Genomic DNA, 19,445 nt, shown 5'->3' on the forward strand with positions numbered 1-19,445 from the left:
TTACTTCTACGATTTTGAAGATTGATTTATTAGCGCGCAAGCTGCAATTGCGATTGCGATTGCGATTGGGATTGCGATTGCGTGCATCAATACCGAAAGCGCAATAAATCCTTTTACATCTGGCTTGGACAATGACGTGTACGGATCACAGTTCGCAGTTTCGAGCTCCGTCGAAAGAGATATCATATTTTGAAATCGTTTAAGATCTCGAATAATTCGAGCATTATATCGTGAATAAAGGAGTTTCGCGAAAGAGTGATCTATACTCGTAACGAGGAGAAGCTTACTCCGTATATCTCGTATTAAATAGTTAATTATTTTCATCAAAAGTACGAGTATATATATACATATGTATATATATATATATATATATATATATATATATATGTATATATATACTCTATAAAAATAACGAAAAAATAAAACGCAGAAGTATTTACGATGAAAAAATTGGTGGATATATAGGACGAATGAAAAAGAAAGAAACAGAGAGAGAGAGAGAGAGAGAGAGAGAGAGAGAGAGAGAGAGATATTAGTGTTTATCGTTGATTAGATAAGGAATAGAAAGTATGGACGTTTTTTATAATAATCGATATATGGAGATAGATTGATAAAAGGGGAAGGAAAAGAATAGATAAGGACAAATGTAACGAACAAGTTGGACGGCCAACTTGTTCGTTAAATGTCAGAGAAAAAGTAAAAAATGCGAACGTTATACTTAATAAAAAAAAAAAAATAAATAAATAAATAAATAAATAAATAAATAAATAAAGATAAAAAAAAATAATAATTATTATAATAATAATAATAATATTAATAACCAACGATCTAGTCCAATTTATTGTCGTCAGAAGTTGAAAGAAAACGAAGAGATAGTGAAATAAAATGAATGAAAATAATGAAAAAGGGATTAATGAACGAGGCAGACCGATGTATGTACATATAAAGGATGATGACGATGATGACGATGATGACGATGATGACGATGATGACGATGATGATGATAATGATGATAATGATGATGAAGATGATGAAGAAGATGATGATGATGATAATGATGATGATAATAAAGAAGAATAGAAAAAAGAAATAATAATGGAAAAAAAAAGTCAACGAGTAATCACGAACGTTTTCAACGTGGCGATGATTCGTGGTCGCGCGCGTCAACTGCTAACTTTTTACGAGCTCATTTTATATTTATTGATTGATCGCAATGTCGACCGAAGCTCGCTCGCGATTTTCATATAATTCTTTACAACGTCGCTCGGTTCTCGTATGATTTCCAACGATACGTCTTAATTTATTGACTGTGAATAGAAATAAACGATGGAAGAATCAAGCGATATATATACATATACATATACATATACATACATACATATATATATATATACACACATATATATATATATATATATTTGTCGTTTTTTCTTTTTTTTTTTTTTTTTTTTGGTTTTTTCCTTTTATATCCGTTTATTCATTCATTCACTTAATTAATTAATTCATTCATTTAATCATTCATTCAATCAATCATTCATTCATTGAATCGTTCATTCACATTTTTTATTGACCTTCCCACATTTTCACGATCCTATATCTAAATATTTTTAGTGATATCGATGATAGGATGGGGTCTGTGAATAGAAATAAATGCTAAAAGAATCAAATGGTATGTTTGTCATTTTCTTTTTTTCTTTTTTCCTGTGATATTAATTAAGTCATTAATATTTTTCATTGTCCTTCAGGCTTTTAGATCATATATGAAAATATTTTTAATGATATCGATGATACAAGAGAGGATTTGTGAATAGAAATAAATGGTGGAAAAATCAAATGAATATGCTCGTCACTTTTTCTATTCCTTTTATATTTAATCAATTACATTCTTATTTTTCATTGATCTACTCTCCCATTTTTTGAATTTCTTAATTGAGATATTATATTGTCGGTATCATTTTTTTTTTCCTTTTTGATATTAATTGATACATATGGTTTCATTGATTAATATCCATTTTCCATTGATATCGACGAATGCAAGAATAACTTTGAATAGAATATTTGTCGTTTCTATATTAACTTTGATATTAATTAAATAATTCATACTTTTCATTGGCCATTCAATTTTCCAAAATCTACGCCAATATATTTTCACTAGTATTAATAATAATTAATAAAATGAAGCGATACAACATATTCGTCACTTCATTCTTTTTGACATTAATTAAATCATATTTTTCATTTACCCTTTCAATTTTCAAAACCTACGTTAACGTGTTTATATTAATATTGATAATAATTAATAAAAACAAGCCATATATATATATACATATATATATATATATATATCGCTTGTTTAGTATACATCTTTCTTTAAGATTAATTAATTCAACGTTCTTTCCAATTTTCAAATCCTATAGCGAGATATTAGCATCGATATTAATGATGGAAGGAGGAGTATAAAGTAAATAAGCTTTGGATTAACGTAAAATTTCGACAACGCAACCCCTGATTCATCGTTTTCGATTAAAGAGAAGCATGGTCCTCGGTCCCCGAATTATTCTCTCAATTTTCCAGAAACTCGTTAACGTTGTCCTCTAATGAGCGTAACTAATTAAGAAATTTAAATTTATCTAATTATACCACAACGAATTGATTACATCGCGAGCGAAAATAAACGAGATCTATTTTTATTATCGCACAAAGCTCTCGCGATCGTTAAATTAAGGCTCACCGCAAACGTGCTTACTCTCGCGCGCAGACCACGTACGATCAATCGGTGGAAAGGCGTGCGCGTGTTACGCTTGCAAATGCAACATATGAACAAACATGAATATGCACAGGTGCTGGGAGATACGCGTCGGTGATGGTGGATAAAGAAGAGGAGGAGGAGGAGGAGGAGGAGGAGGAACGACACGCGTGAAATTCACTCTCCTCACGTGAAATACACCTTCTTGTTTTGCCGTCTAGTGATCTCAATTTGTTTTCAACGTTCTATCCTATATATATGTCCGTCGTTCTAACTTTTTCCCCTCTCTTTTGACGCGTTTTCTTTTTTGTCGTTGTTGTTGTTGTTTTTCTTTTTTTCTTTTTTTTTTTTTTCATTTAGAAAAAATTTTGCTCACCCATAAAATTACTCTCAATCCGAGGAATTATTATTTTCATCGGATATTTTACTGAATCCATTTGAATTTATCATATTAATAATGAATGCTACAAAATGCAATATTAACGAGAAACGTATATATATATATATATATATATATATGAAATAAATAAAATATTGTATTCGCGTCACTTTAACTTTTTCCTTATTAAATCTATATTAAAATTATGTAACTTTAACATTCGTATATTTATATATATATATATATATATGTATATATATATATATATATATATATATATATATATATACATACTCGTACTATATTTAAATTGTTCAAATTATATATTTGTCTTTTCTTTTTTGTTTTCTTTTTTATTTTTTTCCGAAACTAAAACGTAACTCACAAACTGAATTATGAAGTATTACAAGATTCTTAATGCATATGAATGTTTCTTGCATGGAATAACATTTATTTATTTATATGTAAATACACGGGAATAAATGGAGGACATATGGAAATGATAGAGGAGGATATCATCCCCCTCCTCCTCCCCTATCCCTCCCTCACCATTCCATTAATGTACATATGTACATATATCATATGTTATTCTATACGCATAGATTGCACAAAGCAAATCTACGTCGTCTCACGTTTCACGTGTTACTTCCTACTAAAGCAAAAGCGTTATCTGCAATCCACTTTAGTTTCGGTGTCCGATTGTAAGCTCAAACGTAGAACAGACGAAGTTGTTTAACTAACCACAGCTCGTTTAACTATATTCCACTTCTTATTGTTCCGCTCAGTTTGCTAGCAACACGTTCGTACCGATAATTAGTCAAGTTAAGAGAACTTTGGTGACCATCAAGCGTTATCTATACTATAGATAGTCGAATATAAACGTATAAACTAAAGTAAAAACTAAACTAAAGGATAATTCATCTAAATTCCCTTTTAAATTTTCATATCGTGATTAATATCGTTATATGAATGAGAAAAGAATTAAGATAATTTATCATTTTGTTTTATTTTGTTTTTATATTTTTTTCTTACTTTCTTTCTTTTTTCTTTTTTTTCTTTTTTCTTTTTTTCTAAAATTAAATCATTATCCCAATTATTCATTCACAATGAATTAAATTTATGAAAATATTATAAAAAAAAAAAAGAAAAGAATAGCCATTCAGAACATAGCTCGTGATGATTTTAAAAAGGACCTAATATCTAATTCGTTATAACATGGAAATATATTTAATCATTCTTCTTTTAGTCACGATAAGATAAATCGATAGATAATAAGGAACGAACTATGAATGAAATCAAACTAATACGACATTTGACATTTTTGATCCCGAATTATTTTCACATGATATCGCGTTCAAGTCGCGATGTACCACGGATTACCACGAAGCTATGAAAATTTCATTACACGTTATAATTATTTTATACAAGGACATTATGATCACGTTTCATTTTATATAAAATAATCACAATTTTCCTATAGAAAGGACTTTCTAATAGAAAGTCCGACATAAGAGATGGGTGGCGACATCTAACGTGTTAAAGTACAAATATCTACGTATACGTACATCGATAAGGAAGATTTCTATAGAGAGGATTTTTTATTTTCATTTTCTTTTTTTTTTATTTTTTTTTTTTTTATTTTTTTTTTTTATTTTTTTTTGTTTTGTTTTTGTTTTCCCCCTTTTAAAATGTGTATCACGTGTATCGTTGCATAGTAATTTTTCGCTATGTAATAATTCATTGATAAAAAAAAAATTTCAATAACGTATCGATGTTTTCCCGAGTATACATACATTGACACATACATAGATGATATTTATACAAGTATACGGATGTATATATAATGATCTTGGCAATTTTTACAAAAGTCTTCAGACACGAGAATTCACGAACGATCCTTGACTTTGCCATCGGTAATTACATCCGATCCACCCCGTTAATTAGTGCCTCGTCGGATTTTAATGCCCCGAACTCGCGAACGTCGCGACTCTAATTAGAAGTCGAGAGGGAGCGTTTGAACTCACGAGGGATATTTCGTTCTTTTTCTTTTTTTCTTTTCTTTTCTTTACTTTTTCTTTTTCTTTCTTCTTTTTTTTTTTCTTTTTTCTTTCTTCCGCTATTTAAAATTCTACTTTGATTGTGAAAGAACTCGTTGTAATACACATGTATATACTTATCTATAACTAATGTGATTATTCGAAATATTCGAATATCATTGAATTTTTGTTTGTTCAATAAATATAATGAATTATTGAATTATGTTAACTGTACTATTTGCAATCTTTAATTGTTTTTTTTATCTCAAAATCAATGTTACTTAAAAAACATTCTACGAATACATTAGTTTCATTTGCCTTAAATGAAATATTCTTTACGTTATTACAAAAAAAGAAAAAAAAAAAAAATAACAAATTTTAATAAATTAGGATATTTGAAAGTAAAACTTCACGCGAACTTTTAAACATCTCCAATAAATTCTATAAAAAAAAAAAAAAAAAAAAAAAGGAAAAAAAGGAAAAGAAAAAAAAGAAAAAATATTATAACATCAATTAAATAGAAAGGCTTAATTTGTTGTATAAATTGTTATCAAAATATTAACATTGTCATTAACGATAACGGCGTCAATAATGATTAATTTTAATTAAATAAAATAATACATTCTTCGATATCAGAATATATTATATATTAGAATAAAACATCCTCGAATCGATTTCATTTCGTTCCATTGAGAAGTAAACAGAAAAATATATATTTATATATATATATATATATATATATATGTGTGTGTGTGTGTGTGTGTGTGTGTTTGTGTATATGTTATAGATAAATATTTATTCGTTTTTCTTATCAGAAGAAGATATATTAAGTAACCACGACCATTAATAATACAAGACGTTGTACCTTCATGGAAGCACAACCATAAATTCGGTGAGTGAGACAGAAACGATGCTTTATCTATACCACTCTCGATATTTAATTTATTTTACGATAGGAGTATATAAACATAAATAACTTCCGTTTCTCTCTTGCCGTCGCAATATGAATAGTGTCGAAAATACTTCATTGAATATTTAGATTATTATATTCTTGTTTAGCATTTTCATATAATTAAAAAGTCATTCATCGCAGATGTATTAAAACACGATTGATTTTTTACGTATGGCAAAGACGATCGATAAATAAAGAAATTTTATAAGGTCAGAGGTTATAAGTTTATATAAAATATGCAAATGGAATGAATTTATCTAAATCGACCTCGATATTTGTCTAATTAAAAATGGAACGGAAAGAAATTTAAAATAATTACATTAAATTAATTAAATTATAATTATCGTTTCAATTATTTTACGAATGGTAACTAAAGTAGATCGCAGGGAATAAATATATTCTACATTTTTTTTTTTTTCATCATAATACACTTGTTAAAATTTGTAAATTATGTAAAATAATATCTCATTACTAATACGTATTATAATTAATCATATTCTTTAATTTAAAATAAAAATTAAAAAATTGAATTTAAATAATTCTTTATTAATAACACCATGATACATCAGATAACACCAGAACGAATGTCTGATAATAAACTGTTTAATGAAATTTAATATTAAAACCAGATTACATTCTATCGGATATAATATATTTATAATCACATTTAATAATCGATCGAATAAAAGTTTAATGTAGAAAAAAATTTTTATTGATCGATAATACCAGGAAATATTTAAATGTTAAAACTCATTCTATCGAATATTATTATTGGTCTAATAATCACGTATATAGTAGTAGTAATTAAAAAAGAAAATGTAAGAACATAAAAGTGACTCCACTTATATATTAAATATTCTTTTAAAATTAAATCTGAAAAAATTACGTTCAATACCTTTTCAAAAGAAAAGAAGAAATATCGACAGTATCATGAGATTTATTTATCTAATCGAAAAGTACAGAAGGGGAGGAGGGCGCGAAAGCGCTTCAAATTTCATCTAATCGAAAGATTTTATATCCCTTATGTACAAATTTGAATTAGCTTGTATTCAACGTGATTTATTTTAATATTACGAGATTGATTTATCTAATCAAAAACTAGCAAAAAATGTTGTTTCATATTTCATCTAATCGAAAGATTTTATATTCACCCATATAAAAATATAAACCTGTATAGATTCAATGCGTGATTATTTCTAAATCAATGGTATCGCGAGATTTATTTATCTAATCGAAAATGTTTGCTTTTTTTATTAAACGTTGCTCGTAAGATTTTCGCATTTCTAGTATATAAAATATAAATGAAACTATATGTATATATATATATATTTTTTAATTGAACAATTTCTCAGTAACCAAGATTTATTATCATATAATTATTTATTCAATGCTCATTAAGATTCTCGAGTGAATTACTTTAACTTTTTTTTCCGTGTGAATATCGCAAAACACATTTCCTTGCGTTACAAACGGATTAAGAAATCTGATCATCAATTTATGCACATAAACAAGCTGGGAATCGTATCCCTCTTGGAAACAAGCCACCACATTTCTTAAGCCTGAAGATGAAAATCAGTAATGGGGTAAAGGCTTCGTATCTTTCACAAGATATCTTAAAAGGCATCATTATAAGAAATTCGTTTTTGCATGAATTATATCGATAAGTGAACAAGTTTTATTCATATGCATTAAAAATATTCTCTAAAATACAATAATTTTTTGGACACAATCTGTGTGTAAAAGAAAAGAAAATTTTTTTAAAAATTCAAATAAATCAACTTCAGTTTTATCCTTAAAACGAGATATTGTTTATCAATATTGATTAAGAATTATGGTTAAATTTATTATTGGCATAAAACATATCAAGAATTTTTCAATATCCTTTTTATATATTCCTTTTAAAATATCAAGCTGATAATTTATCGACTGAGCTATGTTACCTTCGTTCCATTCTACGATAAATTGATGATCTGCTTGACTTTCGTGGTAAAGTAATTAAAGATTGTATGTTTGAATGGAAGATGTCGCTACGAAAGCATAACCTTTTTGCGATCTTTCTTATTGTACTGTTGTGCGTTTAATCGAACATAACCTCTCGCAAGTACATTTTTGTATTGAAAAAATAATAAATTAAAAGATCATGGAAGAAGATATAACAACAACGGAATATATGCTCCGTCCTATGTTATGTGAACTCAATCATCTTTCGATGCCCGATGGTTCAGCAATGTTGATGCAAGGTAATCCTTTGTTTTGATTTTATATTATATTATATTTACTATAATACGTCAATATCGTATAATATTATTTCATAATTAAATATTTGAAATTTGTTTAGGTGATACAGCGGTAATAGCAGGCGTTTATGGACCTGTAGAACCAAAAGCGCAAAAAATGATTTATGACAAAGCTTCAGTAGAAGTTGTTTATAGTCCTGTAAAAGGACCACCAAGTAAGATCACGAAATTATATTATATTTATTTGTTTTTACATTTATATTGAAAATATTTTGAGATGTACTTATTGTAAAGCATTCATTGATATTTGAAGAGATCGATGACAGGATGATAGAATTATATGTAAAGGAATCATGCGAAACTGGGATTATTGTAATGCTTCATCCGGGTACAGCTATATGTATAAATATACAAGAAATACAGGATAATGGTGGGGTATGTTAATTGTGTTTTAGTTATGTTTATATGAACCTTAGAATATATATTATATTTTCATTAAAATGTAATTATTTTTAGCTCTTAGCTTGTACTATTAATTCCGCATGCTTGGCCTTAATTAATTCAGGAATTTCTATGAAATTCACTATTGCGGCTATCACTTGTATGATTGAAAAAGATTCAGATAACATTATACTTGATCCAAATAATGATCAATTGCAGGTAAGAAAAAAAAGATGAAGTGTATTTAATGTAATGATTTCATTAAATGAACCTTTACATATACATTCCTTTTATTTTTCAGAATGCCAAGTCAGTTTTTACTTTTACGTACGATAGTATAAAAAAGGATATAATCTCTTGTTCCACAACGGGACGTTTCACCGATAAAGAATTTTTAGAATGTTCCGATAAATGTAGACAAGCTAGTTCATGCGTCTTTAATTTTTATCGTGACGTTGTAAAAAGGTATGCGAAATCAATATAATATCAATTTTCAATCAATACAATTTTCTACATTTATTCTCTCATCCTTATTTTTTAATCCATATTTTATGTAATGTTAATTCCAAAATAAAATATATTTTTCTTTTTTTTTTTTTTTTTTTTTTTTTTCTTTTTTTTTGGCATAGTATAATTTTACTAATATTATTAAAAATTCAATTGTTTGATCTCAAGCTCAGATCAGTCCAATTGATTTTCAATCATATCGTCGTACCGACCAATGGTTATTAGCGGCAGTTTAGTTTAGCACAGTTTGTATAGAGGACATTGAACAAGCCATTGATTAGTGATACCCTCAATATCAAAGAATAGAACTTGTAATCGTATTTACTCATTGGATAACATACAAGTTATTTTAAACGAATCAATCTAATTTATTAATTATATGTAAAGCTTTCCTTTTTTTTTTTTTTTATAAATTAAATGAAACAACCGTCCAAAAAAAATTTTACATTTTGATTATATTGAAGAATGAACAAGATGTAAAACAATATGATTCTTGGGTAAAATTTAATATTCAATCAATGAAAAACTTTTGTAATTGTAATTGAGATTTTAATTTATATAATTTTGATTGATTCCAAATGATAATAAGAAACAAACATTAACGTACTTTGATGACTTGTACATTGGCTGCCATTTGTTGTCAGTCAACATTAGCGTCATTTACCGGCCTGAAGTCTATTAATTGACTTTTTTCTTATCTGTAATTATAAATCGATCGCTCATTAATAAACTTTAGGACGGCGATGTTTTAGTAAAGGCTATTATCTACATGATAATATGATAAAATTTAAATGATAATGCTTTCAATACTTTACACGGAATAAGTTTATTATAATAGTGGTATGAAGTAATCAAAGTATGTTTATGACAACGTGAAAAAGAAAATAACTGACGAGAGGTTCAGTCAACAAAATCTATTACCATTAAACTATTAATATTAATAATTGAATTATTAATTATTAACACGATTAACGATTGGATGATCAATTTAATTCGATTAATCGTTAACTGAATGAAATCTTTCCCAGTACTGACTACGACAGAATTGTTGTTTTTTTTCTTTTTCTACGAAATTAATAAACTAACTCAATTAATTATTTAATTTTAAGTAAAAGTTGAGAAGAATTGAAGAAAAACTTCTCAAGTAGTTTGTATCCAAAGAAGAACATAGGCAAAATGTTTTAGCAAAATCGATAAAAAGGAAAGGAGAGGTAGGATGAAATAAAACAGAACAAAAACAAAATCAAAGAGAGAAAAAAAAGAAGAAGAAAAGAAGAGAAGAGAAGTAAAATAGAAAGAAAAAAAAAAAAAGAAAAAAAAAGAAAGAAAAAAAATGAGAAAAAGGAGTCGTCGCATTCAGGTTCGTAAGAGAGGAGCCACGCCCGGTCGCCAATCATAGCCAGGAGAGTATCCACCTTCGACGTGTGCACCCTTTGTGTCCACGGCTGCTGTGGACTCTCTTTCTTTCGGTTCTTCTTCATTCTGGTCGAAGGGGAGAGCTCGGCGACTCGGTGGCCATTTCTGGGCGTCCATTAAATACAGAAATGAGCCTCGCGAGAGACCCACGAACGGCTCGGACCAGATCCTCTTGAAGGGGCCCGAATAGAGGGAGAGAGAAAGAGAGAGAGAGAGAGAGAGAAAGAGAGAATAAGAAGAGAGTCGGGTCAGACCGGGCCACGTTTAGCTGAGGTCGCCCCAGGCCCCCAGACCATTAACAAGGAGCGGAGCAATTTATGGACCGGCTCGCTCATTTCCACTTTATTATTATTTTCTCATCTCATAGATGGTCTTTCGCATCGTTTTGTCTCGCCCTTCCTCCTCTACCTTTTCTCTCTCTCTCTCTCTCTCTCTCTCTCCCGTCCTCCACCTCTTCCTCCTCCTCCTCCTCCTCTCTTTCTCCTTCTCTCTTTCTTTCTCTCTTTCCGCTGGAATTAATGCTCAAGAGCTGAATCGAGAGAAGCCACCGCGAGATATTATCGGTGTATACCACCTCCGCCTCTACGAGGTCCCAGGTGCCTTTAAATCTAGGAATATGTGATAAGGATGCCGGGGCCTACTCGAATGGCCGATACATGAGTAGGTTAGATACAAAGGCTCCATACTATTCTCCTTCCGAATGGTTACTCGATCGAAGTCAGTGTACATTATCGTACCTGTTAATGGATATCTCGACGGGATACCGAAGTACGAATATACTATACCTGTTAACGTTCACTTGATTTAAACGAATTTGATAGCTTCGAGATTATACTTAAAAGATCCTCATGAAGATTAAAGGGAATATATCTTGCTCTTGGGTTCAGATTGAATATCAATGTTTCTTTATGTTAAATATTTTCAAGAAGAAATGCTCCGTTTCTTTGCATTATTTTCTCTCAGCGAAAAATTATTCTTACATTTTGTACGTACGAGCAATTGATTCTCGTCGTCCATTTTCATTTTTCGTTCGTTCTCATTGAAGAAATGAGATTGGACCTAACTATATCCGTCGATCCATCAGATCGTACCTGGTGGTCCGGTTCGTTTTCGTTCTAGAACGAAAGCTGCTTCTCTATTGGCGCGAGCGCAGTTGTTAGGAAGATTAGCATGAACGGCCGTAGGAAGAGCGAAAGTAATCGTTCGGTGGGACGCAGAAGGGATTGGACGAGAGAGAGTCTGACCCTGATCGTATGGCTCCGTCGAACGGGGAACGATCCTATGGTGGATCCACGCCTGTACCTTCGCCACGTCCCATTGGTTCTATACGATTTACGATCGTTCGTCTTTCTCTCTCCTTCTCGTTATAACGTGAAGAAGATTACCGTGCGCGAGAGCGATAATTAACTTTTGCGATGTCTCAATGTATCGCAACGATTCTCCTTCAACCTTCCTAATTGTCCTCGCGAGGTCAGTTGCTTCTCATCCGACTAGACAGTTTTGTTGATCTGGTAGTTAGAACGATAAGATATATATATATATATATATATATATATATATATATATCTACATTGTATTTTTAACGATAATTCGAAGGATTGAGTCGTCTCTTGGTATTTGTCCGCCCCCGATTAGTTCCAGTGCTCGACAATGCCCTCGTGTGGCCCTGGTACCGATCATTAGAATCGTCTCGTCATTTTTTTGCGAGCCGGAACGCCCTGTGAGATTCGTCGCGCCGTGAACTCGAATTCTGGGCCCTGAATCTCTAAGAGTAACAAAGTTTGTTTCCCACATGACGTTCTTCTGGTGGTAGTGTGAAGAGAGAAAGAGAGGAAGAACGAGAAGGCGAAAGTCGTTTGACGTCTGACACGACTCGAAGTGACAGCCGCCTTGTGTACGACAGGAATCGTACGTTTGTTTGTCGGTCCAAGGACTGACGTTCGGGGACCCAAATCTTCTTCCTATCCTCTCATTCCCTCCTACCATCGATCGAAAGAGGTCCAGAGAGAGATTTCGAGGCCCCGCCGAGGATGATGGATTCTTGTCACGTAATCTCCTTTAACATGATCCTTTCCGCTCGCTGACGTCCGAACACGTTGCACCTTTCTTTTCTATCCATGCAGATACTGTTTTTTTAGGATCAACGTCCTTTCTCTTATCGATGAATTTCAACTTTATTCGCGAGGATCTACGATTCGAATATCAAATGTATGAAAGATACGAGATGGTCTCTCTTTTTTTCTTTCATTCTCTCTGTCTGTCTCATATGTTCTTCGTAGGAAGAAGAAGGTCAAGAGAATCCCGCAGTGCTGCATAATCCGATCGGATCGGCGCATAAGATTGATGGTTTCTTAATAACCGAGAAAAACCGGTAAAACGATCGGCTCGTCGAGGCACCACAGGTGGCCCGACAGTAAGCATTACACCTGGACGACATAGTTTTTCTCACAATCGGTGGACACGATCGAGAGATCTTTCTCTCTCTTTCTCTTTCTCTCTCTCTCTCTCTCTCTCTCTCTCTCTCTCTCTCTTGTATACCCTTTTCTTTAGAAGGAACGAACACGGAATTGTTTCTGATAAACGAAGGAGAAGTGACAAGGATCTGTTTTCTTTTACTCAAAAGACAACAAGTCTTTTACTTGAGAACAACTATTGTAGCATGTACTAGTATATATTATCTTTTTGCATATATTTATGAGATAATGTTTCAGTTGGTTGAAGGAAGAAAAAAAAAAAGAAAAAAAAACACAGAAAAGAAAAAATGAAGTATATACGTAGTAAGAAAAAATTCGATCGTAATTATAATGCTATAAAGGAGAATATCGTAGGCGAGAGATAATCGAAAGGTATCGGGTTAGGTGTGAACAAATTCGAGATCATCCTCTTCTTTTCTTTCTCACCGTTGGAATAAGAGGGACGATCGGTTTTCGGCGGACGATGCCGCCTACATCGCGCGTGGAACGAACGTAGGGAGCAAAATCAGTTCGGTTCTTGTCACATTCTTGTCAACGGGGATAGCGTGCCACGTCAATCTCCTCCTCGCGATTCTCCTCGGTTCCCTTTCTTGAATCATGGAGAGGAACGAGGATGGACGGAGAACGGACAGCCGGACAAGCGGTCGATGCGTCAAAGAAAAATATAAGCGGCTCCGCTGACGCAGCCAAACTGCCTCATTAGCTCGGTTTAGTCGCGAAACTCCACCGACTACGGAATCCGTGCCACTGTTAGCCACAAGAAAGCCAGAAGAAAGAAAGATGGTGATGGTCCTTCAGCTACCTGCTGCTGTTGCTGCTGCTGCTGCTGCTGTTGCTGTTGCTGTTGCTGTTGCTGTTGCTGCTGCTGCTGCTGCTGCTGCTCCTCCTTCTACTCCTTCTCCCTTTCCTTGTCCGAAGAACGAGCCATACAATGGGATTCGAGTTTTCGACGTATTTACAATATTCTTCGTCTAATGATATCTCATATACGTACGTATGTACATATATATATAAATATACCTTCTCTTGCATACAACGATCTATCGATCCTTTATTATTTCTCCACGTTCGATAACATCCAGGATCCTCTCGTTCTTCCCGATAAGGCGCCAGTAAAGTAGAATATATCTACCAGTATCTTCAACAAATCTCGTATTCGTATTGGTAAGCGTAAAAAAATGCTGGTGCGTAGATAGCCAAGGAACGTGTGCCTGCTGATGGACTGAGTCCTGAGACTCGTCGTCGAAAAATACGGGCAACGACGGAGCCCAATTCATCGCGAGCTCTCGGCCCATCGATCAATCTCTTCGCCGTGCGAGAAGTCCAGAAAGAAAGAAAAAGAGAGAGAAAGAAAGAGATAGAGAGAGAGAGAGACAAACAAATAGAAAGAGAAAAAAGAGAAAGAGAAAGAGAGGTAGAGGGAGAGGATGGTACGAGTAAAAGGTAGCCTTGCAACGTTATACGCGAGGGACATTAATTGACACGAACGAAAGCGAGGATACGAGGAGAAGAAAGAAAGGAGAACGATAAAGAGAGAAAGAAAGAACGAAAGAGAGAGGAAGAGAGAGAGAGAGAGAGAGAGAGAGAAATGGTCCAAGACAACGGTGAGCATGTGCGGTGGTATCCAGTCTGTCGAAGCAACAACGACGGCGACAAGGAGCCCTTCAACAGTAGGAAGAGGAAGAGGAGGAGGAAGAGAAGGAGGAGAAGGAAAAGCGAAGAAGAATCCAACGTAGGCGGAGCTCCGTCTTTGTGGCTCCTTCTCTTGCCGCTACTGTCTTCGCATTGGATCTCTCGTTTGAAAATTCCCGCTCAAGGATCGTCGTCTTCCGTCAGTCCACGTGATCCCCGATTGTTTCTCTTTCTGCTTTCGATCTTAGGGGATACCTTTGGCTCTTTACGCGAAACCCGCTCCTCTTCGTTTCTTCTTTTATCTCTTATACTTCTTGGTCCAAAGTGTTCCTCTGTATCGATCTTTTTTTTTTAACCTTCTCCTTCATCCTCCTCCTCCTCCTCCTCCTCATTCTCATTCTCATCCTCTTTCTTCTTCTTCTTCCTCTTTCTACTGTTCTTCTTCTTCTTCTTCCTCTACTGCTCCTACCGATCTTTCTGCTGAAGCAAGATTAATGCCTGCCGCCAGTTGAGACGTTTGCGCGAAGAGATTGAACGCGATTCAAGAGAGAGAGAGAGAGAGAGAGAGAGAGAGAGAGAGAGAGAGAGAGAGAGAGAAAGAGTGAAAGAAACAGAGAAAGGATTTTGTATGTTATGCGTATGGAGAGAAACGAGACAGGTACAGCTTATATGACGACAGTGAAATATCTATGGGTATGCTTCTTCGAACTATTTGTATTTAATATAACTCTTTTTAAACGTGTGCATTAGCGTTTATGAAATCATAATGATAATGATAATGATAATGATGATAACAATAATGATGATAATGATGATGATGATGATGATGATAATGATCATAATTATAATGGTGATCGAAAGGAAAAATCAATTTTATGGGACATTGTTATCACGTAATTATATTATGACGTAAATTTTAATAATCCTCTCGTAAAAGGATAACATTAAAATTTATTTTTTCGAGTATTTACAAATGTACATAAGTACTTTACGTAACTTAAAATGATCGATTCTCTTTATTTCGATTCAGAATCAAAGGGAGCATCGTTCCGTCAACACCAATCAATATGCTAACGAGAGATTTCAAAGTAATGCTGGGTTAATAAAGAGAAAGAGATAGATAGATAGAGAGAGAGAGAAAAAGAGAGAGAGAGAGAGAGAGAGAGAGAGAGAGAGAGAGAAACAAAGAGTCAAGAAGAGGAAGGAAGAAAAAAGAATGGAGAAAAAGGTGGATGAAAAGGAGGATGTGGAGGATGAAAAGGATGAGGAGGAAGAGGGCAGAGTCCGGATCAGCGATCGTAGTCTTAGTTTCCAGAGTCGCCGCTGGGTAGCTTCTCTCTTCTTTTGAATGTGCGCCGGCCAATTAAAATAATTAGCGACGAAACGAACGAGAGCGGTACTCCGCATGATTATAGATACAGATAAGGGGAGAAAGAGATAGATAGACGCCGGTAGGAGAAGGCAGAAGAAGTGACTAAAGGAGAAAGGAGTATTCGATATCGACGTATCGATACGTTATTTACGATCGAATGCCTTGCGTTTTAATAATCGTCGAACGTGGTCCTGGACCACGTGGTATCACGAAACACGCTTCATACATATATATATATATATATACATATGTATATATATATATATATATATATATATATATATCGTTATTATTTTATTAGTGGCTTTGCTAAGAGAGAGAGAGAGAGAGAGAGAGAGAGAAAGGTGACCCTCATCGAACTTGTGATATCAATCTACAATGCTTCCGCTAATGAATTTGTTACTCCTGGAATATCGCGCTAATTGCTAAGCGAGATCGACATTCGAGATATATTCATGCGAATCATCAACTGATTTTTAATGATAAAAGTCATTAAACAAAGAGAATTCGAAAGGAATGGAAGAAAAAAAAAGAAGTAAATTTCTTTTTTCTTTTTTCTTTTTTCTTTTCTTTTTTTTTCTTTTTTCTTTCATAAGATATTTTCCCATATAACGTGCAAATTGATTTCTTCTCGATATCTATCAAGATTACTCTTTATTGTTTCTATATGTAAATCAAAGTCCCTTTTGTTGTACAAAATTTCTCTTCCCCCTTCTCTTCTGGTCACGTCAATGCTATTTTACTTTACTTAACTTTATAGGTATTATTTTAAAGATCGATCAAATATTTCCAATGATTCTCGACTATATTAACGAATCATTATTTCTATTATTAATTGTATAAATTATTTTGAATTATTTTGAATTATTTTGAATTATCAAATCCTCATAGACAGTTATACGTTAACTTGTAAAAAATATTCTTTCATTTAATTGTAATATTTATCAGAAAAATGTAATATCATAGTGTCATCAAAAATATAATTACAAGATAAACTCTTGTATTATTTTATTTAATAATAATATATTCTTGGATGTAATGTGTAAGGTATAAAGGTATTGCACATGTACGGTGGGGGCCCTGTTCGATTACGTTGCCGGTACTGTCAGCGCCATGTTGAATTTTGTGTATAACGATAGCGTGTGCCTCGTCGTTCACTCGTAATTACAGGTAATTAGCATATTTTTTTTCTTTTTTCGTTTCTAACGTATACCCTCTTCTAGTATATCAATCGATAGTCGAACACGCGATTTTCATGAGGTTACGTTCGCAAATGCGAACATCGTACCCTTTAAAAGATATTCGTGAAAAGAAAAATCGGTTTATCGCGTTCTATCGATTCATGGCGTTGTACTTTTATTAGTTTTTATTTTTACGATATCAGAATTTCTTTCGATTTCGAAGAACGTTCGGGTTCAACAAATTTTACGTTAATAATCGCGATCGATCGTGTTTCGTCTTTATATACGACTTTTCATACGAAATCACAATACGTATGTCATGAGATACACGTACACATATATACACATACATATACAGACACACATATTACACATATATATTTCGTTATTGCGTAGTAATCTTACATCTTTCAGATTTCGTAGTATTCTGCGAGCGAGAGAAAAACAACAAAGAATACGAACGATATTGTCCTTACGTTCTTTATATGGATATAAGTCTATCTCTTTTTAAGGACGTAAAGCTTGCTAGAGAAAGAGAGAGAGAGAGAGAGATAGTATTCAATATGTTGCTAAACATTGGCTAGTATTTACATTAAACTTTTCCAAGAAATTTGTCGGCCGAAAATAAACGAACAGTTACGAACATTTACGTTTCTTTCTTCTCAAGAATAAGGCAATGTCGTCTCTTCAGTTCTATAAAGTATCTTTGCCCGACGTGTACGTTTTCACGAGAACTCATTGGTTTTTCTCTTGATATTTTATATATTGTTGAATATTTTATAATTCTTATATATATATACATATATATTTAATTTTATCGTCATTTATTTAATGTATTATTTATTAATTATTAACATTACGATAGGTTAATTATTAGAATACAATATAATTATAGGTTAATTATTACAGGACAATATAAATATTTTTATACTTTTTATATTTGATTTTGCGATTTGCTAAATCATTTGTGATTGAATTTACTGGTGCAGTTATTGTTTTATTTGAAAAATTTCTATGATTTTTATTAGTAATTGTAGGAATGTTTAATGAATATGTGTAAGTGTAAGTGTAAGTGTAAAAATGTTTTATTGAGTACATTAATAATTGGTATTCATTGAGATACAAGGTAAACATTATTAAGTTAATTGGTTATGTACCGTATATTTCAAAAGTATTTTGTTTTTAATAATTTTGTGAAAATTATATTTAATATTAATTATGAAAGAATAATCCTTTAAAATAATATTACTCTTTTTCTGTTATCTTCAGAGATGATTCACAGGATATCTTTATATTCTTTTTTGTTTTATAATACTTTTGTATGTTTCAACTTTTTCAAGTTTTATTAATCATTTATGACCATGTGTAGAATAGTTTTAGAATAATCAGTGTTCACTTTTTAATATTTATTATTAATTGATCAAATATATTTTTTATTAATTGATCAAATCAAATTAGATTCAATGTGAATTTGTAAAGTTAATAAAAATTTTTTTTTAATATTTCGTCAATAATTATAACGATTTTATATTATAGCAATGATAATAAATAATTTCTTTTTAATTTTCTTTTCATAGCTCAAATAAATGAGAAATCATTTCTCATCATTCTGGGACAGGATGTTGCTCACATCGTGCATAGCTCAATAATGACTTTATGTAAGTAAAACTTTTTATTAAAAATTTGCATAATAATTTTGTTGATATTTTTCTTATAACAATGATATTAATTATTTTATTTTTGTTCATTTTCAGAATATCATTGCGGTCGTGCGCGTGGTAATGAATAAATCGAGTGTCGCTAAAATGAGAATAAAAGAATCGCGAAATAAAAGCAGTGTTCGTTCGTTCATTTGAATTTCTTTACGTTTAGCGATTTAAATGAATTTCATGAAACATGTGTAATCATGAATCGATTGCGTGCAAAGCAGTCAATTATAGTGTCAAGTGTTCGTTCGTGTTAAGTGTTGTTAAGTGTTTTTTTTTAAATTAATAAATAATTATCGCGCATTAGAGTCAGTGTATCATTGAAGATGGTACTTCAACCTACAGCAATTTCAACCAACTTCAATT

The 19,445-nt window shown here is 32.2% G+C and overlaps 2 protein-coding genes across 5 annotated transcripts in view; both read left to right on the top strand.

Moving 5' to 3' along the window:
- Positions 1 to 820, top strand: part of LOC118442344 (uncharacterized) — a 219,970-nt gene extending 219,150 nt beyond the window's left edge. For all 4 annotated transcript variants that reach the window (XM_085661774.1, XM_085661773.1, XM_085661775.1 and 1 more), the window contains one exon: positions 1 to 820. This exon is cut by the window's left edge and continues 3,987 nt beyond it. The gene's annotated coding sequence lies outside the window, so the exon portion shown is untranslated.
- Positions 821 to 8,147: 7,327 nt separating this feature from the next.
- On the top strand, positions 8,148 to 9,287 carry Rrp46 (exosome complex component Rrp46). Its single transcript, XM_035867820.2, has 5 exons — positions 8,148 to 8,353; positions 8,452 to 8,565; positions 8,664 to 8,785; positions 8,867 to 9,010; positions 9,093 to 9,287. Exons 1-5 carry the CDS (start codon positions 8,254 to 8,256, stop codon positions 9,273 to 9,275), a joined length of 663 nt encoding a protein of 220 aa, XP_035723713.1. The 5' UTR covers positions 8,148 to 8,253; the 3' UTR covers positions 9,276 to 9,287.
- Positions 9,288 to 19,445: the final 10,158 nt, after the last annotated feature.

This window comes from Vespa mandarinia, chromosome 16 (assembly GCF_050613455.1).
Source record: "Vespa mandarinia isolate Hongniang chromosome 16, ASM5061345v1, whole genome shotgun sequence".
Taxonomy (NCBI): domain Eukaryota; kingdom Metazoa; phylum Arthropoda; class Insecta; order Hymenoptera; family Vespidae; genus Vespa; species Vespa mandarinia.

Excerpts from the sequence above, each read along its gene's own strand:
- Rrp46 (XM_035867820.2), top strand. The coding sequence starts at position 8,254 with ATGGAAGAAGATATAACAACAACGGAATATATGCTCCGTCCTATGTTA. Across the intron at positions 8,566-8,663 it reads TCCTGTAAAAGGACCACCAA|AGATCGATGACAGGATGATA; the intron begins GTAAGATCACGA and ends TGATATTTGAAG. Across the intron at positions 8,786-8,866 it reads AAATACAGGATAATGGTGGG|CTCTTAGCTTGTACTATTAA; the intron begins GTATGTTAATTG and ends AATTATTTTTAG.